The sequence below is a fragment of the Pithys albifrons genome, chromosome 1, assembly GCF_047495875.1.
Source record: "Pithys albifrons albifrons isolate INPA30051 chromosome 1, PitAlb_v1, whole genome shotgun sequence".
NCBI classification, from domain to species: domain Eukaryota; kingdom Metazoa; phylum Chordata; class Aves; order Passeriformes; family Thamnophilidae; genus Pithys; species Pithys albifrons.
This window is the reverse complement of record NC_092458.1, coordinates 62862664-62874204: the sequence shown is the minus strand read 5'-3', so window position 1 is coordinate 62874204 and position 11541 is coordinate 62862664. Positions and strand designations below refer to the sequence as shown.

General features: G+C 36.3%; 1 protein-coding gene across 2 annotated transcripts in view; it reads right to left on the bottom strand.

The window, feature by feature from the left end:
- Positions 1-377: 377 nt before the first annotated feature.
- CCDC169 (coiled-coil domain containing 169) overlaps positions 378-11541 on the bottom strand; it is a 29536-nt gene continuing 18372 nt past the window's right edge. Inside the window, exons 5-8 of one of the 2 annotated variants that reach the window (XM_071571136.1) lie at positions 10401-10499; positions 10150-10203; positions 6260-6336; positions 378-2974 (exon numbers count right to left, since the gene is read on the bottom strand). In XM_071571136.1, coding sequence (XP_071427237.1) covers positions 2872-2974; positions 6260-6336; positions 10150-10203; positions 10401-10499 — 333 coding nt within the window. In that variant the 3' untranslated portion in view covers positions 378-2871. Of the gene's footprint in view, positions 2975-3593; positions 3639-6259; positions 6337-10149; positions 10204-10400; positions 10500-11541 lie in introns of those variants that run through there. The other variant, XM_071571144.1, reaches the window with a different exon arrangement.

Here is an 11541-nt window from a genome sequence, read left to right as displayed (position 1 = left end):
GCAACAGCAGAAGCTTAATAACACAGATGTTCATTTTTTAATTAATTAATTTATTTATTTGCTTCTACTGTGTCTGCATCACATTTGTAAAAGGACCTGCCACAGCATCTTCCTCTACTGGAAATGTATTAAGAGTAAATTATGCACCTCCTCTTTACCAGTGGAGACAGAATATCATAGGAATCAGGGAAACTGTGAACTGTACCACCTAATCAGTTTCTATATGGAGAACACATTAAACAAAGTGTTTAAGCAATGAAACGCCTTGTTTATTATTAATAATATCCTGAATATGAGGAAGCTCATCACCCAAGTTCTCTGGAGCCTGTTGTTATGCTGCATAATTTCATAATAATCAGCCACACAGTCAAGGCCTATCCAATAAACATTTTAATTTTATTCTGTCAAAGAATAATACACTGCTGCTATACTGATTCATTAAAAATAAAAATCATGACTCAGTACCCTCTTAAATCATGACACTTTAAAAGAAAAAAAAATGGAGGGTTCTTTGGAAATAAGAAACTTAACAGCATTTGAGCTTTTAAATTTATATTTTCCAGAAACAATATGGGTAAATACTTAAAATGCCTTAGTTACCACAAAATCATGATTCATTTGAAATCAGTGGACTTGCATGAGTAACCACCTAAAGGAAGCATGTGCTGAGTTAGGATATCAAATTTCTCAGTTCATCTATTAAAGGCACTTACAGACTACAACCAGTATATCTGAAATCCCCATTATGTTCTATGTTGCAGGAAGAAGCTTGGCCCAACTCAAACCTTCACCTCTGATCCTGTCTTCCTTGAGATAGCTAGAAGTGCAAAAATTTTATTCAGGTCCAAAGAGACAACACAGCACTTCTGAAACCAAAAACTATCTTTTTACTAGTGCAAAGAAACTGGGGTTCTCAAACTTAATCATCAGGTTTGTCCTTATTTTCAGAAAGGCAGGAAGAAAATGAAATGCCAAGTAATTAAAAGAGTACAGAACCATAACCACTTTGCACAGCAACCATTATATCTGGACATGCAATTAGAATGGTCAAACATGTTTAAGTGCTTAATTATCATACTACTGAGTTTCAAATCCTGAGATTGCTCCTGGCAAACTGAAACAAGGACTAAATACGATACAGTCTGTTCTTCTCCTCAGATCATTACTGTACCAAACTGTACCAATAAATGTCTCTTTATAGGCTTAAAAAAAAGTCTCTTTTTAAGTCCTTAGTGAGAACCACCCATGAGGGACGCATCCAAGTCCCCTTCTGTGAATAAATGCTTTTCTACCCTATTTGTGCAATGTTTTCAGTTATTCTGAGGTGCTATGGGGACAAGACTTGAGTGCACTGACTAACATTTGATTCACAGACAGCAGTAATAGATGTCTGCTGCATGAATCCAAGAACTGTTTCTTCTTTAGTACTGCAGATGTCCCTTGTCTTTTATGCCAATAGGACCATTATGGTGATTTTTCCCCTCTCCTTATCCACAATGACAAATGCCAGCACAATCAACATTTGGAAATTTGCCATGCAAAAAAGAGGAACAGAAGAATGCTAAACTAATCAGCTGTGCTATGCTCTAAGTTAAAAACTGGCCAGGCAGACCACCCTGCTAATGACAGAATGGTACCAGGTGCATCTTGGTAACATGAGAAATATATGTAATGAATTTCACACAATGTAAGAGACAAAAATGGGGGTTTCATACTGAATAAGCTGCACCATGCTGCAAGTCTTTTCTGTCTCCAATTTAGAATGGCACCCTTGGTCTGTTTTGTTTGAGTTTAAGTACAGCAACACTTTAATGCTGCCAGTAATAAGGACCTATTAGTACTGCTCTTAAAGAGGCAAAAATCTTCCATACTGCAAAGAGCTAGGGATGCTTTTAAAATAATAAAGAGCAGTCAAGCAAACACATTTGCTCTGCCAAGAGCTTTTAAGATGTAACCCAGAGGCTTGAAGCTTCATTGCCAAAACATTTTCTCTGTTGCGAATTTAAAAACATTTTGCTAAAGTTTAATGACTAAAATGTATGTAATAAAAATGCAACAATAATTGCATGCATGTTTAAGAATGAAAAGGCAAAGTAGTTCTACTTTCACTGAACAGATTCTTTTTAGGAATGGCACTATTTTAGACCCTGAAAGTACAGGGATCAGTGCCACTGAAGGATATGAGAGATTTTTGTGGAACCCAGACTGTGGATAGAAGGGTTCATCAAAGAGTTCAAATTTCAAAGAGCAACATACCAATATCAGGAAAAAATAACATGGATACAGTGTTTAAAAGAAACAAACCCTTGATAAGATAGGCTCTGAAGAATACTTAATAAAAAGTGCTCAATTTTTCTGTCATTTCTATCCATTACTATTTCCTAAAGTAGATGGAAATGGTGCTATGCTTCTAAACCATGCATACAGAAAGTGGTGGTCAACACAGGATCTATGGCAAGCCAGCTTTTAAGAGCTATATTTGAGACAATACTTCAGGTTACATCAGTCTGCCTTTTTCTTGTTGGTTGAGAGGTCAAAACTGCTAGAGGCTTGTTTGTTTTCCATGGTTGCTGTGCAGCCTGAGTTTAGTACACAGTGTATAAAGACAATAAATATTCTCCAAGTCTTACAATTCCCTTACACCCAGAATCACTGATGTGAACCAGAATGGAAAGGGTCAGAGATTGTCAGCAGAAAGATGGCAACTAGAAGAACAATTTCATTAGGCAGAGAAACATTTACTTTAAGCCTGTCAAGACAACACGCCAATCTGGCATTACAATAAGGCATTAATACTTTCATATTCAATTTAGAAACTTTCAGTTGTTTTTTTTTAAAAAGTGATTGGAAATGCTTGGCATTAATATTAAATCAGTGCTTCAGTTGTGGAAGCTGGGTCATGCCTACAGTCTTTTTAATTGATCGTTTCTGAGGATTAGCCATCTTCAGGTTTCCTGGAACATTGTATCTCCCTCTGAAATAAAATGGGTGAAGTTAGTCAGCAAGTGTCACATGCCCTGTAAGCTACAACTGCTAGAAAAGTGCATGCTTTTTATATTCGCATATCTGATTACTGTAATGAATTAATAAACTTGAGAGAGCAAAAAGCAAATATATTTCTCAGTTCACAGGTTACCAGAGCATCTAATTATTCTGCATACAACCTCAGTCTTCATCTCATGATTCCTGACTACTTCCTATTGCCTAAGTGATGGCATTTGAAGAACATGAATGGAACACTAAACACTGGCACAAACAGAATGATACCTGGCTAAAGAGACATTTTCATCAGTTAAAGAAACCTCATCAGAAAACTGAAAAACACTTCATGTAGATGTAGCTACAGTTCTCTGAAGGTGTTCCACTCTGGAGACCCAGGCTCTTGAGTCCATTATCATAAGAAATGCCCATAGGAAAGGCTGCCAGCAGACTTTTGAAGTGGTACTCATCATAGATACATACACCACCTACATGAAACCTACTAGAGCTTCATCTTGATCTTCTGAGAAGTCAGTGGAAATGTAAAATCTCCACGGGAAAAATGGTGCTTCCCCAAACTGGAAGTGTAACTCTCATGACCAAGCAGCATGGATCTCTGCTCCTATGCAATGTACCTTTGTTTCTCTTCCTGTTCATCACTGCAGAGGACAGACTGCATGTTACATACTCCCATGACAATATACAGTTTCAGTGTCTTTCTCAAATAAAGGCATTTTGACTGAAAATATATCATAACATCACATCATTATATTCAGCATGATAGCCAACAAAACCAACAAAGTCATCCCTGGGGCTCACTAATCTTCTTGAGATTGACACAAAGCATGTGTCAATCCTTTGTTCCAGTTATTACAAGTGGTCTTCATCTTGAAGGGAGAACTGTGCCCATACAGAGATGGAGCTAATTCTACTCAGATTTGGAAGACTAAAACTTCAGCCCTCGTGTGAGCTCAATAATTGATTATTCATATTCAAATCAGTTGATTACTCAAAATCAATTGATTAATCTGTAGGTCACTGTACAGCTTGATGAAGCAGACAGAAAATGTCTGTAAGGAATTATTTAGGCATGAAACCTCTTCCAGTCAAAATCAGCTGGACTTACGAACTAAGAAGCTGCAGCAATGTAGTGCAGAAACTGAGCTAATAACCCCCACTATATGCCTGTGCTGTGATGGCCAGGAAACTGAATGCATCAACAATAAGTGTTCACAATTACTACTAAAAATGTTTTCAGTATTGCTTTAGTATACAGGTTGGGCTTTTCATACCTGTACCTACAGCTAAAACAAATATCAAGCATAGTTTCTCAGTGTAGTTTGAAATCCAATGCAGGCATTTTTTGAAAGGACAACAGAGGTGAAATAGGAACTCTGGACAGAAAATTTTCAAATTATTCTCAAGACCATGTTTACTTTCAATCATGCAGGTTTTCTCTTATTATAATGAAATTGTTTCTCATTAGTGTCAGCCTGAACAAACAACCCTCAGGCTGTAAATCAAAGCATAACTAACATGGAATAATATAACAATGGCTGTGGTAACCTCGTGATGATCAAGGGGTGCATACTTACATTCTAGTATTTCCTTAAAATAAAAACTATGCCAAATCCCCATTCTTACAACCATGTTGCCAACAAAGATCAAAGTTTGCCCTGAAAGTTGTAAGTCACTTGTCATAAAAGCCAATCCTTTGCAAACTAGGTCTTTTTTACTAAAAACAATTTTAAAAATGAACAATTCTCTTCATAGGTCTAAAGTACTTGAAAAGTTGAAGAAAACTGCTTAGGAAAAATGGATCGAAAATGGGGTTTTGTTATAATACACATCTTCTGAAACCAGCAGTTACAGGACACTTTATTTTCTTTTACACTTTATTTTCTTTTCTTGATATAAAGAAAATTACAAAAACACGTTGTCATATAATTTCAGGGTAGGTAATGGTCTACTGAAATAGATTGCCAAAAACACCTGACCTAATCACAGGTCAGTGCTAACTCTCAGCAAATCTCAGTATCTGGCTGATGATATTTAATCTCAGCGCAGAGGCAGTGAATTCTCCTGATTCTAGCTTTCTGATCTTCTCCACATGAATCATGTTAAATATCACTGGGGCCAGAAGTGACACACTGGCATATGGAGCACTTCAGACCCCCACAGTGCTTTTTCTGTATTTAGAAACTTCAGTTACAGAATTGAATTCATATTGTACTACATTAATTCATATTCTACTAATACCCTCTTCTGGAGCACAAAAGATCACTGTTCTGATTTATGAAATCCTGTGGTTCTGTGCTTATATGAAACGAGAGGATTAAGCTGGTAGGCGAACATTTCCAACACAATTTCATGCTCATATCTTACTCATTACACTTTCAGATGATCTCAACATATACGCTGAATGCTTATTTTAATAACATGGGTGAGTTTGTGGTAGAGTATTTAATGTGAGATACTAAATACATACAAACCATATGAGCTTAGGAAGTCTTCAGATACCAAGTATTTGGAAGAGTGTCAAACCCAAATATTATATCTTCTTCCTTACACACTTTTGTAGGTATCTGCTTATGGGCACTGGGGGCAATCAGTTACTAGGCTCAACAAACTTTTGATATGATTCTCTATATTCCTCATACTTTATATTATTAACATTTTCAGTTAAGGTAAAAAATACATCTCCTCCAATTTCAAGCTTATCCACAAGCACTACAATCAGAAATTAATTTTATTTCTGTATATCTCAAAGAAGGTGGTGGTTTCTTCTCAAATTTATATTTCTAACCAATATAACTAAACAGAAATCTGTTAAACGATGAAGCCTTTATATGGTGACATTTAAAATCACTCACATTATCATCCCCAAAAAGTTTTACAATCCATTGGCTAAAAAGGACCTACCAAGGCATTTTTAAAATTGATTTACTTGTAATATACTAAAGGGTATACTTTTGGCTCCCAGCTCTGCAGTGATATATTAAAAAATGATCCATTTCAACACAGGTTGAAAAGAAAGATGATCAGAGGTATTTTAAGATTTTAAAAAGGCCACTTAAATATATGTATTTTCAACATTGCAACATATTTAGTATTAAATAAAACTGATTGAAAAGTAATATCATAGATTATGTTGAGTAATATTTTTTCAGTGGGATTATACTCAGGGATATTTACTATGAACAGAAAGTTTCAGTGTTTAAAACACAGTACTTAGCCAAAAATAATAAACCAGAAAATAGGGAACATAAAGGAAATTTACCTCAGTATCTGTTTTACTCCCTTGCCAGTCAGAGCATCTGGTTTTTGCCTTTCAACAATTTTAAGTGTAGACGAGGTCTGCAATAGCCAAATTTTTACAAAACAAGGTAAATCCTAACCATAATCACAGTTAAGTAAGTAAATATTTCCAAACTAGTTTTGACACACAATGGCCTTACTGACCTAAAGTACCTTAAGCTCATATTATACTGATGCCATTTTGATTCGTGGAACTGAACACATGCCAAAATCCCTTGCTGTGCAAAAACACCATTATTCATTAAGATGGATGATCAGACAATATGTAATTTCAATCAGCATATTTGGTGATATTTTCTTTAACTCCACATTTTCATATATATGATAATGATGATATAGGAAGTATCAGTGACACCAGATCAGTGAAGACTTTTTGAGAGCCTAGAGCTAGATTTTGGGGCTATCCAAACAAGGCTCAAGGTTTGGATTATTACATTGCATTACATTACATTATATTACAACATTACCTCTTATACCATGTGTGAGAACATTTTGCACTTGTGAGAAAAAAATCTGTCACTGAAAGGATGCACATCTTGCTGTTTTATAAAACAATGGGTTTTGCTGTGCTTCCATGTGTACGATGCACTTAACAAGTATTCCTGACCCAGTCATTGCAAAGTCAGCTCTAACTAAAATAGAGGTTTTTCAGAATGCAAGCACAAAGATGGAATAGGATTGCACATTTACTTTGTTGAAGGAAGAAACTTTTGTACTCGAGGAACTCCAGTATTAAACATGACGGCTAGTATAATTTACCATCTTATTATCTGAGCAGATGTGATTCTGTGACACATGCGACAAGACCAATGCCAAGATTGCCTTCACTGTTTTTTAATTTATAAGACAGAGTGCTGGTATATATGATTATCATCCATAGCACTGCTTTTACTGGTACAGTTCATTCCAGGCCTATTCCAACTAAAATGAGCCATTGTTGCTGAAACAGCTTTCCAGCTGCACCGATCTATAATCGCAGGCCTTTTCTGCGAAAAAAATCCCAATTACAAGTCAGATTCTACTATGCCTGTAAAAGTTTGTGGCAAAAACCCAGCCTGAAAAAACAGCCTTTTTAAGGAACTGCTATATTTCTTCTTTGCTTGCCTCTCAAACTGATTTCTAAATTACCACCAGAAACTGCCTTTAAGATTTGTGGAGACCAAATTCCAAATGAACATTTGTCATATTGAAAACAAAACAAAACAAAACCCCAAAGTTATACCATAAACCATGCCTCTAGTTATTCAAAATTGACTATATCCTTATGGTTCTAGACAAAATAAACATCAAAAGCATTCAGAAGATAAATATATTTTGTAAAAAAAGCAGAAAAGCACTCAATAATAAAAAGATTATAAAAGAAATGGCTGCTCAAAAGCATCTCTCCATCTGCTGTTGCAAGCTTCAGGAGGGATTCAAAAAAAAGTAGAAAAAAACTTAGAACACCCAGGATTTTTTAACACCTATCAGTAAATGCTTCCATTCTATGATTTTTACTTTTCTTTACTGTGAGCTATAGAAAATTACAAACTTAGAGAGGGAAAACAAAGGCTTGAAAAAAATTATACCCATTCTCTGTAACTAAGAGAGTGTCACTGGAATATGCTGTTGTCATAACATAGCAATATCTTGCAGTATATGGGTATGGGTAAGTTAGTCTATAGGTAAATCCTTTCTAACTCAGCTTCTACCAATATAAGTGTGCAGACTCCAGAACACTGACATTTTAATGCAGCTGAAAGAGTCTGGACTGAAGACACGTTTACTTCTGCCTCTATTGTTAAAATGAACTGTTAAAAGAGGGCATACCTACTGAGATTTTAAAATAGTATAAATGCAACAGTCACATCAAAGTCATAGAAGAATAGGAAGGACCTGCTGGGACCAGATAAACCACTGATTCTTTTGAAACCAACAATCAACCACAGAATCTTGGAAAACCTCAAGTGGGAAGGGACCCATAAGGATCATCAAGTCCAACTACTGCTCCTTGCAGGACTACCTAAAACTAAACCATGTGACTAAGAGCATTGTCTAGATGCTCCTTAAAGTCTGACAGGCTTGGTGCCATAACCAATTTCCCTAAAGATCCTGATCCAGTGACTGACCACTCCCTCAGTGAAGGACCTTTTCCTAATGTTCAAGCTGCATTTGCCCTGATGCTGCTTCATTCTATTTCCTCATGTCATATCTCTGGTCACCACAGAGTGGAGATCAGCAGCTCCCTCTCTGCTGCCCACCTTGACGGTGGTGTAGATTTGCGATGTGGTCCCCACTCAGCAATGAGGTCACCCCTCAGCTTTCTCTCATCCAACCTGAACAAGCCAAGTGACCTCAGCTGCTTCTCATAAGTTTTATCCTTGAGGCCTTCTGTCATACTGTTCACCCTCCCTGGGACACACCCCAATAGTTTGATGCCTTTTTCATACAGAAGTGCTCAAAACTGCACAGAGAGTAATTGAAGGTGAGGAGAAAGAGCACACCAGTGCAGTCAGGTTTACTGCCATATTCAGATTAGAAATGTAAAAGGTAGATGTCTAATCTAAACTACTCACTTCAGCTCTGCTTATAGCTCAGAAGGAGGGACAGAAAAGTCCCCAGGAAATTAATTTCATCTTGACCTAAAACAGGTATGATGGTTTGCACCTTAGACATGATTTTCCATCCATAGACTATGGAGGACTCCTCTACAATTACTTTAAAATAGTTATTTAACATTCAGAGAACTAAAGATAGGAATATTAATCTGAGGATTAATATTTTACTCTCTCATGATTCTGAAATCATGTGAGTAAATAATTAATTGCTGAAAATATAATGCACTAACTACCTTGAGTGTCACTGGCAAAGTCCTAGTCCCTGATGCACCATTTAAGCCACATGCCAGTGCATATACTTAATTTCAAATGATGCTTTATGTATGTTTTAAGTGTTTTTCTAGGTAGCTGAACACAGGCACTCTGCTTGATAGCATCTTTGGCAATAAAATTAGCTTTTATTTCCTACTTTCTTCCTCCAGAATTTCTCAGTTTCACTGCTAATGCAAAGATATTAACAGTTATCATGGACATTTCCTGGGCTTTTTCTTGGTTTGATGCTAGAAATTTAGTTTAAGCAATTCTTTCAGATTTCCCTAACCAGCAATGACCCATATAAGCGAAACAGTTGCCCACTGTGTAAACACTGCTATTTACAGACTTTCACGCAGTTACCTATGACAAGAATTCAGAGATAGCCATTCTTGAATGTCACACTAAGCTACTACTTTTACATTGTTCAGAAACTAAAAGCTTTTCCAAAATAAGAAGTACTGTAAATCTTAATTTATTCCTTTGCAGGTTCTTCCAGCTTGTAGTATCAAATTTTATATATTATATCATTTGCAGTAGTAAAATTTACCCTGTCATTTCACCAAAACAATGTGTCTTATCCCTGTCTTATAAAATTAATGAAAATATATACTGTAGAGTAATTTTGAACTGGTTGACTAGTTTGTCTTTAAAAGAACAAAAGGAGAAATATCAAAAAAAAGGAATTTCTACTTAAGGTAGGTGTCATTACTGCTAATGGTTTGCTTCTGTTCTATTCAAGTGTGTATCAGCTTTGTCAGTTAAGAGCACTTTTGACTATGCTAGGGAACAATGAAACTCCAGTTGATACAAAAGCAAAAATATATTTAAAATTAATACACTGTAGCAATTCTTAACACTTTTCAAAAGCAGCTTTTTTAATGTATTTGGTATATGAATGAAATGATAAAATGCTTTGACCTAATGACATCAACAGATGCTGTTGCTGTATTAAGAAAGTATAATAATTTTTAAAAGTTACTAAGGCACACATTTTTCTTACCTGTAAGATCTCTGAGAGGTACATGCGCCGCTCATCATTACCTTTGTAGTAAGCCTACAGTTAAAACAGGAGACATAGACTACCATTAAACAAAATTTTTAAGAGCTGAATGATACAGAAAAACTCAAATATACAGCAGAATCTTTTTCCAGTCGCATATTTAGTGGAACTATTCCATTGTGTGTTACATACACAGTTTGTCAGACAACATAATGGCTTTTATAGATTAGAAGCATATAGTGATTACAAACCTTTGCTTCTTGTTCCAGTCTAAGTTCATAGTCCTTTAGCTGATTTTGGAGACTTTTCTTTTCTTCTTCCTGCTGTTTAAGAACCTCCTTCAAGGAACTCTGTGGTTATAATAAATAAAACAATATTTTACAAATATTTCCATTCTGTATAAAGATGTCATCACCATAGTCCTTATTTTTCAAGCATTACAATGTTTCTCATTCTCTTCGGTTCTTGTGCACCTTTTGTTTTCATGGTTCTGGCTGGCACACTGCAGAGATAAAAGCAATTAGCCATATGCTACAATTATTCATTATGCACTACAAATTTCCGCTGTGTTAAAATGATGCAGGTACAGTTTTCCACACTGTTGCTCCCTGACAGATTAGCAAAGTCACCTTATGATCACCAGTCAGAATCGTTCCTTTCATCTGACCAAAATTTCCTCTGATGGTTCCTTTTTAGAAGGAGGAAGATTTCAGATCTTACCAGCACATCCATTTTCAAACCACTTGCTGAGAGAGCCACTGGACTGGCTGAGGAGGTGCATGGCATGTCAAAGGTAACTCATACCAACTTGGGTAGAAAGTACTATTCTGTGGGAAGACTACCTGTCTTAAGTGTGCAGCCATTTGCCTTGTCTACAATTGGGATAAGTTAGAGTAACAGCAGTAGAGTCCATTTTTGATTAGTGGCACTGGCCAAATCTTTGCTTGCTATGTAACAGAAGTAGAACACACACCCAAGCAGGTCCTCCTCCACTTCTACCACAGGAAACTGCTTCTCATTATCCCCTTCACAAACTGATCCATTCCATCCAGTAGAGACATTCTTACAAAAGGCTCTAACATAGATGACTTTTAATTCCTCATCATACAGTTTCCTCCTCCAAGCTCAGGAACAATGCATTCCAACAAAGAGGAATTAGGGCAAACACACCAGGAGGCCTGCATGGATGAACAAAGAGCTTCTGGACAAAGTCAAACACAAAAAGAAAGCCTAGAAAGGGTGGAAACCTAGATAGGCAGCCTACGAGGAATGCAGAGATTGTCCAAACAGTCAGGGATCAGGTTAGGAAAGATAATGCTCTGATAGAATTAAACCAGTCCAGGGATGTCAATGGCAACAAGAAAAACTTCCATTAGTGATAATACGAAGTCT